The sequence below is a fragment of the Canis lupus genome, chromosome 29 (assembly GCF_048164855.1).
Source record: "Canis lupus baileyi chromosome 29, mCanLup2.hap1, whole genome shotgun sequence".
In the NCBI taxonomy this organism is placed as follows: domain Eukaryota; kingdom Metazoa; phylum Chordata; class Mammalia; order Carnivora; family Canidae; genus Canis; species Canis lupus.
In genome coordinates this window covers 31,242,403-31,262,643 of record NC_132866.1, presented here as the reverse complement: position 1 = coordinate 31,262,643, position 20,241 = coordinate 31,242,403, and the positions used below count along the sequence as shown (strand labels likewise).

Below are 20,241 nucleotides of genomic sequence, written 5' to 3'. Positions count from 1 at the left end.
TGGAGAAGAAGAACAAAAAGTCTGAGACAGGATGTTGCCCAAGGCTGGGAAGTCTACTCTTAACCAGTAGATTTCTGGAAGATTTGCCTCCAGACTTCCTGCACTGCTGGCTTTGGTGGCTGCGAGGAAAGGAGGCCCCCTCTCCTCAGGTGGGGTCAAGCATGGGCTGTCCACTTAATGGTCATCTTTTGAACACCAAGTAAGACCTGTGCTGTCCAGGAAGCCATTAATCCTCAGGGTCATGGCTATCCAATGGAAACACTCTGGAACAACAATGAAAAGCAATCATTTCCCACAAATCTTGGATCAATATAACTAGGTCACAGATTGGTACCATAGCTAATACCTATACTGTGCACAGGCTCAGAGCAGGTGAGGAGGAGTGTGCAAATGTGTGGGGCATGGCATGGAATGAGATGATGCTGAGATGGTGTAAGTAGAACCTACCAGACCTCTAAGGCAGAGGCTCTTAACTAGGGCCCATCAATTGATACCCTGTGCAAGATTCTGTCTGTGTGTTTGTGTGTGTGTATGTGTGCATACTTGCCTATACTTCTCTAGAGATAGTCCAAAGCTTTCATCAGATCCTCAAAGAGGAACAAAATGGCTAAGAATGGTTAAGAGATGGAAGGTTCATCCAGTTCCTTTCTTGGGCTTGCTCTTCTTTACTCCTAAACCACTTACAGAGCCAGGCAAACATGTCAGGCACTTGACATGAAAATTAATGAGACATCAATCCTGACTTTGGAGAGCCCACAATCTAAAAGGGCAAGTCCCGTAAGAGATAAGACTTATCTTGGCTCATTCCTGCAGGCTGGCCTCCTGGGGAAGGAGGTGGCCTCTGGCAGAGCTCAGAACAGTAAGCCCTAGTAGAATGCTGGGGTGGTGCGTTGAGCCACTGATGTATTCCACAGAGAGCTGCACCCATAGGCTTGGCCATTAGACCTCAGGTCACACCAGGGGAACAGGCTGTGCTCCCATGACCATGAAGGCTGAGGTTGGGGAGCTGGTCTAAGGGGCAAGGCACCATCACGTCCTACTGCTGTAGCTGTGAGGCAAGGACCTCCAGGATCTGCTCAGGCTGGGGAAAGGGCTGAGGATTCCCAGATATGCAGCTTAAAAACTCTGCAGCCTCAGACAGTGGTCTTATCCTATAGCCTATGTCTGCACTGCCAGATGCCTCTGCACAGCCCCCAGACTGTGATGGGCAATGAGGCATACTCCTATTGTTCTTCCCCTCTCTGGGATTTCCCCCAAGACTCACTATTCCACAAGGCCTGGCAGAGGCAGCCAGGTCTCTGATCCTGCTTGCACAATAGGAATCCCAGCAGAATTTAGTGTTAAGAGACAAGGCAAAGTGTCCTGGAAGTTCCAAGGAGGGTTGATACTGGTTTTCACTAGCCATCAGAGGCATCAATCTCCTATTGCTCTCCTTTCCTTTCCAATCCTAACTCCTTTAACAATGCCAGTTATCCCCCTCAAAGGCTAAGTGCAATAGCCTCCCTGGCTCCCTGCTCTCCAGCCACATCAATGGAGGCTGTCACTTTCTCTGCTGGATCTGTCCTTCCCTGCTACCTTCTCTTCTTGATGGATTACTTCTATAACAGTCAGGATGGTTACCTCTACAGACAGAGCCGTACACACCACACACTCCCACCCACCAAGGGAGCCTGTTTAGGAAAGAGCCAAAAAGATCAGGGATAATTAATATTTTTTCTTCTGAACAATTATATAGTATCGTATCAAGCTTTAATATTTTATTATTTGATGCCTAGACTATCCCATTTTTTCCGTTTCTGAGATTCTTCCTGAATAAGAAAAAAACCTCATTGACTTAAACACCTAATCAGTTACTTAAAACTGCAAGAACTTCCCCAGAATTCCTCCAGATTTGTTTAGACACTACCCTGAGCAGCCCAGTGCCAGGCACCAACTTTTGCCAATTCCTTGTTCTAAGTGATTTTACAGGTATAAGCTCCTTGGGACAGACCCAATGTATAGTCTACCATTGCTTCAAAAAAGAAAAACTCTTCATTTCTCCCAAATTACGAATCTGTTATTAGTCAGCTGGCCAAAGAGTCAAAGCTCTAGTAAATATATTAAGGAAAGAACAGAGAAAATATAAGTAAGCCATTGAGAAAGACAGGATAATGACAGATATGGAAAAGAATTTTAGAAACATACTGATGTGAAAACTCTACACAAAGAATTTTTTAAATTTCAACACAATTTTTACAGAAAAATATTAATTACCATAATTGTCTCAGAACAAGTAGAAAATCTGACAAAATCAATACTTATGGGAAAAAATTCCTTTAGTTTTCAAATAAAATTCAGAGTACAAGTCATATACCCCTCTTCTTGCATTGAATTTTAAATTACAGTTACAACAATGTTCTTTATAATATCCAATTTTCCTATCTAGGAAAATTCCATTTATATAGGTTTATGCCTCTTACCAAAATTTAAGAAACAATAAAGTGTAGTCCTGTTTTGTATTACATTTATAAAAAATTAAACAGCAATTAAATACAATGGATAACCCCAAAATCAAGCTTCATTCTCATAAAAACTTAATATGTCATCAAGAAAACATTAAAAATCGGTATAGAATAAACAAAATGGTTGGCAAGAAGAATGGCTCAGCAGATGGGGCGGAAATTTTAGCTATTTGGGGTAGGGGTGATGGGACAGAGGGACTATTTAGATGCTTCCTAAATCTCATATACCCCCAAATAAAGTTTTGATGAATTATAGACTGAAGTGAAAAATAAAACAGATTTTAAAAATCAAAAAGATGAGGGGCATCTGGGTGGCTCAGTCAGTCAAGCAGCTGCCTTTGACTCAGGTCATGATCCCAGGGTCCTAGGATCAAGCCCCACATCGGGCTCCCTGCTCAGCGGGGAATCTGCTTCTCCCTCTCCCTCTGTTACTTCTCCTGCTTGTGCTTTCTCTCTCTCTCTCTCTCTCTCTCTCAAATAAATAAAATCTTTTTAAAAAAATTAAAAAGATGGAAATATGGGTGAAAATTTTATCATTGGTTTGGGAAAAGCTTGTTCATCTTAAACAACTAAAGAAATATAATCTAGACAAGCAATAGAGTTGGTATGAATTTAAAACTTTAGTAAACAAAGTTTGAAAAATCTAAAATCTAAATTATATTGCTTTGGTGGCATAGTCATATTGGCCAAGGGTAGAAACAACCCAAATGTCCCTCAACTGATGAATGGATAGACAAAACATGGTATATTATTCAGTCATAAAAAGGAACAAAATATGGAACATTGAAAACATGATGCTGAGTGAAAGAAGCCAGCCACAAAAGACCACATATTCTATGATTCCAAATATGTGATATGTCCATAGGAGGCAAATCTATAGAAACAGGGACGCCTGGGTGGCTCAGTGGTTGAGCATTTGCCATTGGTTCAGGGTGTAATCCCAGTGTCCCAGGATCAAGTCCAGCAGGGAGCCTGCTTCTCCCTCTGCCTATGTCTCTGCCTCTCTCTCTTTATCTCTCATGAGTAAATAAATAAAATCTTTAAAAAAAAAAACATACAAGTGACTCATTTTTTTCAAAATGTTTTAAATTGTATTAATTAACATATAGTGTATTATTAGTTTCAGGGGTAAAGTTGAGTGATTCATCAGTTGCATATCACACCCAGTGCTCATTACATCAAACAAGTTACCCATTTAAACTGTACAATTCAGTGGTATTTTTTTTTATATTCATAGTCTTGTGCAACTATTACCACAGTTAATTCTAGAATATTTTCATCCCCTCAAAAGAGAAACTGCATACGCTTTAGCTATCATCTCTCAAAGCCCTCTACCCGACTAAGTCCCCCAGCCCTCTACCCAGACACACAGAGAGAGAGGTAGAGACACAGGCAGGGGGAGAAGCAGCCTCCATGCAGGGAGTCCAAGGTGGGACTCAATCCCGGGTCTCCAGGATCACACTCTGGGCCGAAAGCGGTGCCATACCACTGGGCCACTGAGGCTGCCCGAATCACTTTTATATTATGTGAATTATATATCAATAAAGTTGTTATTAAAATATCCAATGACCAATCACAAACTGATTTAAAATTTGAAATAAATATGCCACAGGGCTAATCTCCTTAATATATGAAGGAATCATAGAAATCTCTTTAAAAACACCTAACAAGGGACACCTGGGTGGCTCAGTGATTGAGTGTCTGTCTACCTTTGGCTCCAGTCGTGATCCTGGGGTCCTGGGATCGAGTCCCACATGGGGCTCCTCGGGGGAGCCTGCTTCCCCCTCTGCCTGTGTTTCTGCCTCTCTCTCTGTGTCTCTCATGAATAAATAAATGAAATCTTTAAAACAAAACAAAACACCCAAAAAGTAGATAATTCGCAAAGGAAGAAATACGAATTACCTCCCCATCTAAAAACAAAAAACAAAAAAAAACCATCCACTTCCACTAATTATCATGGAAATAAGAATAAAAACAACACTGCTACTCTACCTTTTCAAATTAGGAAATGTTTTAAGATGAGGGAAGACAGATATCTACTCTCATTTGATGCTAAGGGAAGTATAAACTGGTAAGACCTTTCTGCAAAGCCACGTGTCCACATACAGGGAAAGAGAAAGTCTAAAATGGTCATATCTTTTGGCACATAATTCTACTACAAATTTCTCTTTGAGAGGAAAATAAATGTCCAAAACATAGACAAAGATAATGAACCAAGATGTCTGCTAAATCATTCTTTGCACCAGTAAAAAGTGGAAAACAACTGTCCATGGAAAGGATACATAAAAATATTATTTTCAAAGAGTTTTAAGTGGAAGCTTATAACATTACAATAAGCAACAAAGCAGGATATAAAATCACGTATCTTATGTGTAGAGTATCAACTATATGAAGAGACATGCATTTAAAAGGTCAGAACAAAATCTGGGCTTGGCTTGTGAGTGGCCCTTCTTCCCTCCCTCCCTCTTCTTTCCTTTCTACCTTCCAACCTTTCCTGTGTTTTCTGAGTTTACACAATGAGAAAGCACTTGGATAGGGGGTTGGGTAAAGAGAAAGCAATTGCCGAATCCTTTGGTGAATTGTGTCACTAGCTTGGCACAAACGAGATTGACCCTTAGTACTGTAGCACTTGGCAGATAATCCCCAGCATTCAGATGGGCCATGTCCACAGTTCCTTCCAGTCACTCGAAATGAATTCACTCATGGCAGCAGTGGCAGCTAATTCACTTCAGGAAGTCAGGCAGGATGCCATTCATCCTGAGGCTGATTCTGGAGGCCCTGACATCACCACCACTTAGGTTTCTTCCAGCCATAGCTACCTCTTCCAGGGCATGCTACAGACTGGGCCAGGGCCCGCTTGCCTCAGCCAACCCAAGGTTTCCTTGAAGGAAATGCCCACCCAGATGGAAGCACCACTGAAACCCACCTGACAGAATGAGCCAGTGCCAAGCTTTGCCACCTATGTATGCAGATCCCTCATGACCCTCCCCACCTTGAAGATAAGGCGCTGCCCTGAGACTCACATACATAATAAATGTCTGAGTGAGGGCACCTGAAAACCCTGAGGACACTCCCCCACCATGTAAAGTATCATTAGGATACCAATAGTATCCTCCTCACCGCTTTAAAACTGAACAATATTCTCTCAGCTTTTATGAGGTCCACAGGAACTCGAGAAATTATACACAAAGACTTCCTGGGTCATCTGGCTCACCAGAGTCTCATGTATAAAGGATCCATGTGGCAAATACTCCTCGGATTCAGAGGCAGGAAAAGCTTGTCTCTTCAGAGAACTTGCCTGTTTTCTCCTATTAGACAATAAGAACAGGCTAATGTGGTGCGTTTCACTTTTTGCCCTTGCTGCCAGATAATTCAGTGACAGTTTGGTCACTTGTAACTGCTGTTACACTCTCACCCAGGGCCATGGTCTTGTCTATTTGTCTTTTCTCACATTTCGTTTAATTTTGGGGGCTGCTCCAAATACTTTGAGGATTTAGGCCAGATGTGACACCATGTTTCTCAAACTGGCAGCTACCAAAGGCCTCAGATATACAGTCCTTATGGGAATATGTGCTTGGCCTTTTCATTTAGATGATAGTGCCTCTAAAATGAGATGCAAAGTCATTCCAGATGATCTGTATGACCATGTTATAATTGGGTCCTGCCATAGGTTTGTGATGTCTCTGTGTATGTGTGTGTGAGTGTGTTTGCAATCATTTTGCAGCTGGATTGTGCTACACTGGATGTTAGGGGGGCCAGTGAAGAAAGAAGAGAGGAGGCAGTGCAATATGTAAAGGACGTGTTTGTGTCACATGAACACCAGAAGGTTACCCTGTATACTACTTCATATAGAAAAATGCGGTGGGAGATCTAAGTCCCAGAATAACACAGGGGAGTGGCAGCAAGCCCCCTCAATGGAATGGACGAGCACCACAGCCTCGTGCCATGTTCATGATGCTGCTTCAACAAACCAGCATCATCTGACAAAATGAATACATTCCTTAGCCTTTTATTTATTTCATACCTATATTGGTATCTTGCTCATATTGGTATGTTTTGCTTTCAGATTTGGGAAAAACATCAAACAAAAGGAGTTGAATGTGTTTATAGATATTTAAAAACATCAGAATAATTTGCCAACACTAAAGAGTCCTAATTTTTTTTCCTTTATGAGGCAGTCTCTACATTATTTGGGTGTATAAACTCTATGAATTTTGATTGAAATGTGTGTATGTATGCAACTGTATCCCCAACGACACCACACGGAGCAGCTCCTGCTAGGTGAGAGGGGTGGTGACAGACTCCTTCCTACCAAAAATAATAGAAGTTACTCTTTATTGAATATTACGGTGACTGCTTAACAGTCTTAATCTCATTTAATACAGGACAATGCTGGGAGAGAGAAATCAATATCCTGTTCTCAGTTTATAGATAGAAACCCTGTGCCTGAAAGATGGAAGTAAGCAAGCAAGTGGGAGTTTGCCCTCCAGGGGTCTGTGCCTTGCCTGGTTTGTGGATGGGTCCAGGGCAGGAAGCAGCTGTCACTTGCTATTCTGTTATGGGGTTGTGGCTGCAGCTCAGAAGACACGATGTAATCTTTTTGCTCACCAATGCCTAGTGGTGCTGCCCTGTTTTGAGCCATGATACCTTGGGTTAGATATGCTGCGACCTGCCACCAGGGCCAACAGGCACATCCCGAGGATGGCGTTTAAATCAAGAGACACTGAACGCCAATGAAACCAGCCAGAATCCCGCAAGCTCAAGGGGCCCCTGACCCAAGGCTGCACTCTCTTACTTTACAAATAAGTTTTCAGACTAGCAAATTTGCTGTCTTTTCCCTGCACATTACCTGGCACTCAGTCAGGACTACAGCTTTTTGATAGCTTGCATGAGGGCCAGAGAATGGTGTTTGCAGATCTTGGAGAGTTTTTTCAGAATCCACAAGCTAACTTCTCTTGAAAAGTAATGCTAAGCTTTGAGAACGTTATAAACAAGGATCATTCATTAGAACAACCACGTTTGGCATACCTGGGCGGCTCAGTGATTGAGCATCAATCTGCCTTTGGCTAAGGGCGTGATCCTGGGATTAAGTCCCACATCAGGTTCCCTGCAAGGAGCCTGCTTCTCCCTCTGCCTGTGTCTTTGCCTCTCTCTGTCTCTCATAAATAAATAAAATCTTAAAAATAAAAAAATAAAAAAACATGTTTGTTGAGCATGTACTATATGCCAAAAACCAGGCAAAACCCTTAACATATATGATTCCATTTTATCACAACTAAGGGATTGATATGACTCTGCCCATTTCACAGATGAGAAAACTAGGGCACAGAAATTTAAGTAAGTTGTCCAAATCACATAAGTACTTACTGTATGAAAATGTAACCCCCAAGTCCATGCTCTCATGAACTCTGATAGTGTATTTCACATTGTGAACCATGTAACCTGTTGAATAGGAGATGATTCCAAAGTGTACAGCAAATATTCAGTGATACTAAACCACATGGTAGAAAGCAATCCTCTTTCAATTCTTCCAATACCATTTATATTAAGAAGAAGGCTTGGTAAGCTAAGAGGATGCCTTGAGTACCCCTCTCACATGCTTTTCTTTTTCTCCCTTTGTACAATGGTGAGAACAAGGCCTTAGGCCCACAGGCTTCTTTCTGTAGGCATGAGTATCCAGTAGAACTTAATACCACTGTTTGATTTTTATTGTCTTTATTTTTGAAGTTACTTTCTTTTCATATTAAGAGATACTGGTTTTTCCATTATACTGGCAAAGTTTCCTTTTAAACGAAATTTACTTAGGGACACCAGGGTGGCTCAGTGTTTGAGTCTCTGCCTTCAGCTCAGGGCATGATCCCAGGTCCTGGGATCAAGTCCCCCATCAAGTTCCTTGTGAGGACCCACCTTCTCCCTCTGTCTATGTCTCTGCCTCTCTCTCTCTTTGTCTCTAATGAATAAATAAATAAAATATTTTTTTAAAAAATTAAAATAAATTTACCTAAGTAAACAACCATGAAATGACTCAAAGAAAATATTGTTGCTAATACAATGGACATAGACTGTGGCAATGGCTACATGACGCTGTGAATGTAATTAATGTCACTGAATTGTATAGCTATAATTGGTTAAAATGACAAATATTATGTTATATATATTTTGCCACATTTTAAAAATTGGTTATGTAATATACCAAAAAAACAAATTTTATACTTTAAATGGGAGAATTGCATGGCATATGAATTATATCTCAATAAAACTGTTAAAAAATGAAAAATATAAATAAGTAAATAAATAAATAAATAAATAAATAAATAAATCTGTTGTTTTTTTTAAGATAAACCAAAATCCATGTTGATGATTCTCAAATGACCAAAGTTTCAGAAACTTTCTTTCTGAAAAAAGAAAGTTTCTCAAATGACCAAAGTTTCAGAAAAGCTGAATTATATTATACTGTTTCTCTTATGTTAAACTAAATGTATTAGTGATTCTTAAAATAAAAGTGAAGGGAGGAATGGAGAAAGAAGGCCTGTAGCATAAACATGTTGAATTATTTCCCCCAAGTTTTAGATGAAAAGGAAAAGAAAGCAAACAAAGAAAGAAACTAAGGAGACACATTTCAGTTGAGAATGAAGGCTTTTCACCAACCTAGCCCCAAATGGAATGAAACAGAAATGATCATTAGGGCCAGTCCAATTGGGGTCATTGGGGAATGCGTGTCCGTGGGCTGGAATAAAATAGGAGGTGATTATCAATTGTGTCCAAGATTTCTAGTGCAGTTGATCAAGGAAAGAGTGAAGAAAAGTCAAAGATTTCTTGGAAGAATACAGAAATGAATAGCCACACAATGTAGGTGGCAGTGTCCATGAAAGAAAGGGGCCATGTTCCCTCTTCATTTGCATCCTGGGTCAGGGACCCAAATTTAACCATCACACAGATGAGGCTGGAACATAGAGAATTGCCTGAAGTCTGAAGAAACGTCCAGTGGCTTTCCCACTCAAGATGAAACTTCTCAACTATTACAATTCTCACCTATCCTTCCCAAGCCACCATGATGAAACTGTAAAACGAAACAATGTCTGAAAGCCCGACATAAAATGTTCTGAAGCCTGAGCTTCCATATCACCTAGCAGATATCTACTGATCGTGTCTGACATGGGACCCACCAGGGAGTACCAAAAGTGTGTCCTCTGTAGTCTGGGCCTTAAGAAGTTTACAGCTGAAATGGAAAGAGGAGGCTCCATGTGGAAAACCTGAGAGAACTATGGAAGCCCTTACCAGCAAGCACCAGCCTGTGTGGTAAGACTGTAGCTACAACTAAATCAAGTTAAGTTTCTAAGTGTTTAAAAAGTGCTGGCACAGGAAAAATTGAACAGAAGTCCAGAGAGTTGAGACAAACTTCCTGAAAGATGAAGGAAGCAAGCTGACTCACTTTAACAGAGTCAAATAGCATCTGGATGCTAAGATTACCCTTCGGTGAAAAAGGTACATTTCCATTTAAATTAATAAATAATTAATAATTCATTCCTTTATTCCTTCAATATACATTCATTGCTTATCGATGAATAACATATTCAAAGCCTATCCTAAGACCCCCCCCAAGTAATGTAGGGGTGAGAATATTTCTGTCTTCCCTTACAATGGAGAGACCACACAGGTGAGAAACACAGGACAGTGTCTTTCAACTTCCAGAGACAAAGGAGAACAAGAATAACTTCAAAAAAAGCAATTATGAGGGATAAGTAGGAATTTATAAATAAAACACAGTTTATGCCCCCCAGAGGATCAAAGTAGGAAGGACATCCCCAAAGAAATGACAAGTAAGGCCTTGAAAGGCACAGAAAATGCTGACATGGGGGTCAGAACGACTTTCCTGGCAGAGGTAAAGGCATGATTAAGGGCACAAAGGCTTGACAGCAAATGATGAGTCTGAGCTACAGGAAGCAATGCAGGGGCACTTTCTATATGGGGTGAGAGGGGAAAGGGAACCTAAGGGTCAGAGAGAACCCTGAATGCTGCCATTCAAGGACTTTGGTTGTATATCAAAGACCTGTCAGCAAACACCATTCATGAGAAAAAAAAAAGCCTTTAAAACAGAGATTGAAAATAGAGCTTTATTTTTCTAAAAGTGGAACAACTTTGCTTGTTTTTTTTTTTTTTTAATAATTCCAGGGACACAAGCAGAATATGTCAGTTCTTTTGTCAATCTTGGTCAGAATCGAGAAGGGGAGTGGCTGACCACTCATCACACCCTGAGCAGCAGTGCCTCCAAATGTATAAAATAACATAAACTAGTGGCTAACAAGCTGTTACCAAGCCAACATCCTGCTCTATCCGCTCTCATGAGCAAATGAGATGCTATAATTAACCTTATGTCTGAAAGTATATCACAAGCATGGTTCACAAAATGCTTAGAAAAATGATTTGTAAGTAGACTAAACATTTCTCCTACCATGTATCTTGTTTCTAAGCTATTAGCTTTGAAAATCAGTGTCACAGTTATTATCATGTCCTTAGAAAGCACAAAGGGAGACCTCAAGGCTGGCTTCATCCTGAAATTCCGAAGGTGTGGATCCAAATGAAGGAGCTTTTGCTCCCTGCAAGAGCATATGGGTTCTGGGGTGAGGTGAGAGGCCTGTAATGGTGGGACTCAGGTTTTGAGTTTCAATAACCTCCCCCTAGCTTCCTGGCAAACATCAAGACTGCTTATTCATTTTAGTTATCACCCACGGGTCTTTCTTCCCCCTTGTTCACCCACCTTGGTTATGGGTATTGAATTTCCTGTCCGATGAACCCCTCTCACTTAAAAAAACTCCCAACACAATGACAAGTATACCCAACCTGAAGGTTACCAACTCCTGGCAAAGTCACATAGTCATCAGTTAGAATAATGGTAGCAGAGTCAGAGCCACCACATATCTTACTGGCATTAAAGTCAGAGGTGGGGGAAGTGACGATTATTTAGTGATATTTAGTGTGAGTTCATTGTCCTTGTCACCTTCATCATCCTCCCCCTCTTCCTCGTGATGCCAAAAAGGTAAGGAGGGCAGAGTCCTATCAGCATAGCCCTAACTCAGACTTTAAAGAAACCCATGGCGGCCACTCTGCCTCCCTGGAAACAAGGAGAAAGGAACAGAAAGGAAGAGCAAGAATCAGTCCACTCTCCCACAAGCCCATGCTGACTTCCTGAGCTTCCCAACACTCGCCAGCTCACCTGTCACAACCAACCTGCTTTGCCATCCAGATGTTCTGTGTCAGTTGCAGATTCCTGAGGCTGACCGGTTTCATTACACATCAGTGGATCTGCTGCACTAGATAGAGGGTTCTGGATCAGGACTCTACTTGTACATCAATGCCAATCTTTCCCAGCTCACATAGACAAGGAATCCTTTATCCTTCCTTCACCAGATAATTCCCCTGGTCCTCCTCAAGGTAATGAGCTAGGCAGGAGGAAGGGAGACCTCAGGTCTCTCAGATCTCTATCCAGCCCCCACCTAGTAGCTCTAAGTGAACTATTCAAAGTGTTAGTTTTGTTTTGCTTTAAAGCAAAAGATGACTGGCTCTTCCCTTCCCCTCCCCAACAGCACCCTACCTGCTCTTCAGCTTGAATAAAAATAGCCCCATAGCTGAAGCTGCCATGACAACCAGAGAGACCTTGACAACAGCACTCCTGCCCCCCAGCCTTACTGGGCCTCTCCAACCCTCTTCCAAGCTCAACCTTCAGGAAACTTCCCTGAGTACTCAAGCCAAACTACTCCATTCTCATCTGAGAAGCCAGGGGTTATCTGGAGTTCTCATACCACTCCGAGCCTCAGAAGTTTTAATGTGTTCTCACTTTGTCCTTTCAGTGTCCTCAGGAAGCTGTGAAAGAGGTCAGTATCTCCCACTTTGCAGCTGGAAAATGGAGCGCACAAGGACGTGAACTGACTCGTCCTAGGTCATCAGCAGCGGGTTTAATGGTAGAACGACATTTGAAAACTCAAAGATTCACATCTCCTAACCAGCTCCCTGTCTGAAGGAATGGTTGATCTCAAGAAAGCTAACCCCAGTGGAGAAATAATTCCTCCAGGGGAGCTGCTTCTGGCCACAGACAGAAGTCTTCTCAACCAGTCTCTGAGATAAATCTGGAAGTTACAGAAAGCCACCTCTACCATGGATCTGGCATCTCTGGGGATGGCCCAACCACAGCTTTCATGGGCCAAGTTTATCAAGATCCTTAAAAGCCCTGTTCATACCGGCATTCCAAAAGCTGTCACTGGGGAGAAGGGTCTCCACCAGGACTCTCAGAGCGGGAGGCTTGAAGGCCCCTGTTTCATCTTTCAGGAAACCCCAGTGTTGCTAACCAAGCAGGAGGTACCACAGCCCCCATGAAGGTTTCCTCTTTCTTCATCTCTTTCCGATACTTATAAATGTGCTTCCTCTCTCTATGTAAATTTCGTTCAAATGGCAGGACACAGGCTTGTAAGGAGGCCATTAATAACCACCCTTTAAACAGCCTCTTCTGAGTTTCCTGGTTCAGGAATCAATTCTAATCTAAACAGACATTGATGTCTGGATTTACTGGTGTGAGGACAGACAGATGGGCTTTGTCTGGGGCAGGCCACAAAAATGCAATTTATTTTCACCCAGCCAAGAACTGAGAGGCGAGAAGCAACTCTTTTTTTTTTTTTTTCTTAAGATTTTATTTATTTGAGATAAAGAAAAAGAGAGAGAGATAGAGCATGTACCAGTGAGGGGGAAGGGCAAAAGGAGAAGCAGACTGCTGAGCAGGGAGCCTGATGTGGTGTGTGATCCCAGGACCCTGAGGTCCTGACCTGAGCCAAAGGTAGACACTTAACCAACTGAGCCACCCAGGCATCCCTTGATAATAGACATGAGCTTAGGAAATTATGAAGAAAACTTCTTTCATTTTTCTTCTCTACCACCCCACTTGTCACACTTATAGGAAAGGCTGAGGTGAGGTTGACTTGTTCCCACTGTTGCTGACCACTAACATTCTACCCAGCTAGAACCAGGAAATTGGACTGGTCAGTTTCACTTTCCATTTTCAGGAGGGGTAACTTTCCTTCCTCACCCTGAAACACTGCATCTGGACTCACAGTAGGGTCAAGTTGGGGTAGGGGGCATGCTTCTCCTCAGCAATCGCCTTTAAGAAAGTACAAAACAACAAGATAGCACTCCAAATTCTGCTTAAATAATTATGGGCCAAAATAGAAACTCCTTTAACCCAGAGTCTGCTGACTGCCTCCCACCCTAGTAATTAGCCATTTCCTAGCAACATAAATGTAGCTGCTGGTGGGGTTCTGGAAGAGCACAGTCAGCAAAACCATAGGGGCCTAGATTCAACTCCCTCCACAACCATGGACTGGGTAATCATGACTCTTCTAAGCTTCAAATTTTCCTCTCCTTTAAAATGAGAATATTTATACTCCTGGCCTGCCACACAGGCTTGTTGGGATTAAGCGACAAAAGCAGAAGCCTTCGAAAAGCCAAAAAGTACCAAAGTTAAGTATTTGTTATTTTTGTTATTACTCATTTACTGAATGAGAGTTCTGCAAGATGAGTGCCCACGTAGAAATGGGCGGGAGCATACTTCTGCATCTGCCCAGAGCCGGCCCGGGAAGTGAGTGTTAGACGGCCCAGGGATGCTCCGGTAGCCAGAGACCTGCAGCAACAGGGAGCCAGCTACTCCCAGGCACGGGCAAAAGAGGCGTGCTGGGCCCACCAGCTCATCCAGTGAGGTCGTTCTCACCGGCAGCCGATGGCACTTTTTGTCAGCATGGAAGCCTGCATCCCCAGGCAGGTTAGACTCTGTGAGAACAGGCAGCGCGCTCGGGGCAGGGTGGCGGCGCAGTACGGCAGGGCACTCAGACCCCAACTCTGTCACTTCCCATCTGCCACTTCGCTCTCTGCCTCAGCTGCCCCCTGTGCACACGGAAACAGTCACACCACCTACCTCACACAATAGTTGTAAATGTATAATGAGCTGATTCACACAAAACGCCTCAAGAATACCTGACAGAGAGTAAGCGCTGAAGAGTTATTAGCAATTAGTATTGTTTATCTGTTGACCAAATTGTTCTTCCACTGGACCGTGATTCCTTTGAGGGCAGATTCCCTGACATTCATCTTTTAATCCCCAGAGCCTAGAACATAGTGAAAATCAATAAATGTTTCCTACGTGAAAGGATGAGTCAGTGAATAAGGCAAGACTGATCACCTAAGGAACTACCAGGGGGTAAATACAACAGGGAGGACCAACACTGGGCTCTGTGCCATAGGGCTTTTAGTGTGGGGTCTGGAGAGAAAGAGGAAATTGTCTGACACCCCGTCTCCCTCCCAGTTTATGCCAGCAGGCTGAGCCAAGCTGCCCTGGAAATTCCACATGGTACACGCACTGTGTTAGTCCAGGTCTTCTGAAAAGCAAACACTGAAATGGAGTTAAACATGCAAGGATCATATCAGTGAGAGTACCTGTGGCAGAAAAAGGGGAGGAAAGGTGGGAAACCCATAACATGGTCTGAGCCCAGATAAAGAAGAGGGGGAAGGAAGGATGGGTATAGGCGTCCTAGACCACTGAGCAGTCTAAGGAAACTTCTGCAACCTCTCGAAGAGTTCTCAAGCTGAAGGAGGCCACTGGAGGAGTCCCATGTCTGGGGGGGGGCGGGGGGGAGGCCACCTGTTACAGTATCCCTGCCGGCTGGGTTGCTGGCTGGGCGGGGAGCAGGGGGAGGAGGAGAGTGCTGCCAGAGCCTTGGGCAAATACCGGTTTGGGTTCAGAGCATAGGCCCTGGGGCCTCTGGTCAATTCTACTCAGGGGGAGGTCTGCCAGGTGCATTCTCACCATAGTCCTTAAGAGCATTGGATTTAGGGTCCAGACAAGCTATGTTGAATCCCAGCTCTTGCCAGCTGGTTACCTTAGGCAAGTTATTCAACCTCTCAAAGCCTCACTTTCCTTATTTGCCAAGTGGAAATTACAATTCTAACTTCTCAGGATTGTTACTGTTGTACATGGGGCCTGACATACAGTAGGTGCTTAATAAGAGGCAGCCGCCATTTCTCTATATTTACTACTAATAATGAAGTACTTCTATTAGCATTTAGGACACGAAAACAGCCCCCACTGTTGCATACTTGTATTTGAGTCTTGTGAGTCTACTATAGGGACAAGGGACATAAGCCTAGAACCATGGTTAGTACAAATTTAAACAACCAAACCAGTTTGTCTACAAATGAAAGGTCACAGGGACTTCCCTATTTGGTTATTTCCTGGAGGGGAGGCCAAGGTGGGTCATAGAGTGCCAGAAGCCACCTAGAGCCATTCATACCTCCTCTTCTCTTCCATTTGGTCTGCACTGTTGTCAGCCTGCCCCCCACCCCCACCCCCAGCTGTCTGCCTCCCAAGGAAAAGTGTGGTCAGCACACCTTTCTCCTCCAAGAACAGGACCATCTCTGAGCTCTGAGACACAGGACTCTGTAGTGCCACATACATTCTTAGCATCTGTTTGGGGACTCTTTGCTTGCCTTTGACCTTAATTGTTTTCCTAAAACCTTGGCCAACTTTCTGGTCATGTCATCGCCTGGCTTCTGCTGGCTTCTGGCCCCTACATCTGACTGGGGTCACGGAATGTCTGCTTGTGGGCCGGCTGCAACCCGAAGCACTTAACAGCTCTTTCAGCGCCCAGTCAGCCACCTTGAGGCTCTCCTAGCTTTGCGGACCCTCATGCCTCAGTGGCAGTAACAGCTAAGAGCCAATAAGGAAGAGAGCCCCCAGACAAACAGGAAAACACACTCTTACCTCTTCCACTGCCATTTCAGTGGCCTTTTTGCCGGCCTCCATTTCCCAGATGGTCACCAAAAACACACACTGGGATTTTGGTGGGGGAGCATGTCTTTAAAGGTATGACCTTCAGTTTTTCTCACTGAGAAGACTCAAAATTAAACTAAAAATATTAAAAAAAATAAAAATAAAAAATAAAAATAAAAAAATAAACTAAAAATATTGATTTTGTTTAATAATTAACAGCTTGACAGAACTGCTCACACAGTATCTCCCAGAATGATAAGTTTCCATTATACCGGGACTTTTTCAGGAAATTTTAACTTTCCTATTGGAGCTGGACTCTGACACAAACTGCCTTGTTTCAGGCAGAGGCTGGAAAGCCAAGGGCATAAAATAAAGGAACTGGCTGAACCTTCCCAGTGGAGCCGAACTGGGCCTTCCCACCTGAGGAAGGGGAAGGTCACTCTTTGGAGTGGAAGCAAAGAAAGCCACTCAGCAGCGAACGGACTGGCCTCTTGCTCACGTGGCCTCTTGTGTGAACACAGCCCAGCCCCGAATGCAGCTTCTTTCTCTCCTCTGGTTCCCCAGCCACAGCTAGGAAAGCGCGAGGCCAGCTTGACACAAAAGAGAGCCCATGTCCAGGACAGAGGATTCCTGTCACCAGGGAAAAATGCTGGCTGGGCCATCTTCTGCCCCCAGTACACACACAAATATTTACAAGCTTAGTAATTAGCTCCTCCACATCATCTTTGTCTCTTGCATTACATCAATTGCCTTTGCATTGATCCCTCTCATCAACTGAAAAATCAATCAGATTTGGTTTTCTTGCAAATCGAAATGCTTGAAAAATGATATCCTGAAGTAAAACCTGGGCATTCTCATACTTTGACTCTCAGGTCAACAACGATCCATTTAACCACCTGGCCCTGGTGAGTCATGTTCCCACTCCCAATTGTCCTCCTCGGTGTTAAGACAAAGTGGACAACACGACTTGATTTCAGGGGCCTGGTTCATCCCCAACACTCAGTGACGTCCCACCTGCCATGTGACCCTCTGAACTTCTGGGAACATTTCTCCCCAACAAGCCCTGTCTGGGTGAAGTGCAGGACAAGATATATAGCAGGAGAGCACACTTTCTGGTTCAGAATCACAGGTATGAGACCAACCTCCAGTTTTCACTGGTATTTTATATTTAATTATAGGAACCATCAGAAATTTAATCAACATTGGGATCAGAATCAAGAGTATAGGGATCCCTGGGTGGCTCAGCGGTTTGACCCCTGTCTTTGGTCCAGGGCGCGATCCTGGAGTCCCGGGATTGAGTCCCGCGTCGGGCTCCCGGCATGGAACCTGCCTCTCCTTCCTCCTGTGTCTTTGCCTCTCTCTTTTTCTCTGTATCTATCATAAATAAAAATAAATAAATCTTAAAAAAAAACAAAAGTATACCCAAGTGACTCACATCTCAGAGGGGAAACAGGAGTGTTTGCAAATATCCTGCCAGGATGATAAATTCAAATGGAGAGATTGTGTGGCTTTTAAAGCACAGTCAACATTTTATTACAATTTTATATTTTAAAATAATAAAACATTTTTAAAATGTTTTTAGAAAATTTTTAGAAAAAATTTTAGAGTAATTTTAGAAAAATTATTTTTAGAATATGAACTATGGAAGGTGGACATCAAAGGGGGTCACAAAGATAGAAAAATGCCTCCCTGTAATCCACGTACCCCTGTGTCCACCAATTGGCCTTGCCCCTGGGCCTCTAGGCCCCTCCCTCTGGCAGCTCTCAGGCCACAGCCTCTGCTCTTTTTCACTTTTCCTCTCCATGCTGTAGGCCCTCTATATGTTGTGCTTTGCAAATCCAGCAGTCACAATATGATTTATTTCCCCTTTGGTCAGGGTTCAACAATCTTCCAAAAGTGGGGGTGGCAGACACAGACCCCTGGAGGAGAAGAGAAGAATGCTCACTCATTTGAAGTGGGCAAGGAGCACCTGGAAGGTTGTCATGCATAAAAATCTCCCCCACCTCCACATTCTACTAATAAAAACTTCATCTGAGTTATCATGGTGGGGATAATGCAAATGTCCTGAGGAAAGGTTCAGCTTCATGGTCACTCACACCTTAGTGAGAATTATTTTTGGATCTTAGATCATCCACGTTTGAACCATGCTAAAGAATCATTTAGACCAAAATTCTACCCAATATAGGATTTTTAAAAATCAGAGTCGACCTCTCTTTGAATACTGACAGTGACAAAGGCTCCATTCTTGTCTGCTTCACTAATGGATATTTCAGATTACCTGGGAAAGCTCATCCTTACCTTCAGCCCAATCCTGCACAGTCTGTTAGGATGGTTTGTGGCAAAGTAAAGGAAATCCCAACTCAAAAGCTTTTAACAGGTAAGGACATTTATCTCTGAGTAGAAAACCCAACAGTGGGAGCAGATTTGAGTGTTCAGCGACACAAGGGTTCGGCGACATCATCAAGACCCCAGCTTCTTCCTATTTCTCTATCCTAACATCCTTCAGCATGAGACTCATCCTCAGGTGGGTGGCATGACCGCTATGGTATCTGCAGGTTCACTTCAGCGACAGCAAGGTCAAGGGAAAAGAGAGAAAGATTCCCCCAGCCATGGACTCTAAACTCTTCATTCACTCTGACCTTTCTGACCGCTGTCACATGCATAATGACGTCACCGGAGGAATGTCATCCACTCATGGGCTCCACCAATCATCCAGGGGGGAAAGAATGTCAGAAACTCCACCATAACGCCCATCGTTCCTGCCAGCCAGGAACTTCCACCTTGAACAGAGTTCTCCCTTGCCTGCAACTCAGAACACAGCTGCAACTTTCCTCACAAAATGGCTCATCCAGGGTTCCAAATTCCAGGCTTGTCCTTCACTGAACACACTCTAGTTGGCCAGTTTCCCCCTAAAAGGGTGGCACCCAGAGTGAAACACCATTCTTGGTAGAATATAGTGAAATTATAATATCCTAAGACTAGGGAATGGTATGAGTGCAGCTTAATATTGTAACAGCTTTTGGTGGCAACATCACACTGTTGCTTCCTCATCAATCAAGTCGTCAAATGTAACCAGCAGTTTATTTTCACAAGTTATTGCCAAGCTGGATTTCTGTCATGCTGCACTACTAGTTGAATTGCCTTTATGGGCTTAACAGCAGAACTTAGGAACATCCCTATTGAACTAGACCAAGATAATTTTGAATAATGCCTTTGCCACTCAGTGTAATAACTACCCAGACATCTATACATGTTATCTGTGTATAAATCTATATTAGTTGGTGTTTTGTGCTCATCTCAGCCTATCTATAGTAATTCTATCAGCTAGAAATGTCTGGAGGCACTCACCTGGGCCAGGAGAGCTTCCCACAGACCTCTCCATTTCCAAACCAATGTTACAACTGGATGAACCCTTGTGGTTTTTATTATAATTGCAAGATGCCCTTCAGCAATGGCCATCAGGAAACTTTGAAAAAATAAACATGTATTACTTACAAGACCTGGAAATTACATAGCACACCTGTGGCCACACAGTGAGGTCACGGAAGAGAAAGAAAGAGAGAGAGAGACGGCACAGGTCTGGGGTTCTGCTTTTACAGGGTTGAGGGCAGGGCCCTGGCATTTTGCAAGCTTACCCTTTAATGGTGAAGTTAAAACCTAAGAATGGTTAATTCAAAGCAAGAAGAGAAAAGACAAGTGGCCCAAATGGTCAATTATCAAAATCAACAAAGGTCCTTAAAACAAAGGAGCCTCAGTGTGGGGAGGTGGCTATTTATCTAGTCTTGTGACTGACAATGTGTTTATTCCATAGAGCCATCCTTGAAGCGGATGCCTCTTTGAAATGAATGCCTCTGCAGTCAAAGCTTAAATCAGGCACTTAAAAAATTGTCTACACCTTGCTAGGGCTGCCATAACAAAACACCACAGACCAAG

General features: G+C 43.2%; 1 protein-coding gene across 3 annotated transcripts in view; it reads right to left on the bottom strand.

Moving 5' to 3' along the window:
• PIK3AP1 (phosphoinositide-3-kinase adaptor protein 1) overlaps positions 1-20,241 on the bottom strand; it is a 118,738-nt gene that overhangs the window by 59,480 nt on the left and 39,017 nt on the right. The window contains exon 1 of one of the 3 annotated variants that reach the window (XM_072805862.1): positions 11,730-12,001. The exons of the other annotated variants lie outside the window; for them this stretch is intronic. Within the exon in view, the coding sequence (XP_072661963.1) occupies positions 11,730-11,796 (67 nt within the window). The 5' untranslated portion in view covers positions 11,797-12,001. Of the gene's footprint in view, positions 1-11,729; positions 12,002-20,241 lie in introns of those variants that run through there. 3 annotated transcript variants of the gene reach the window in all.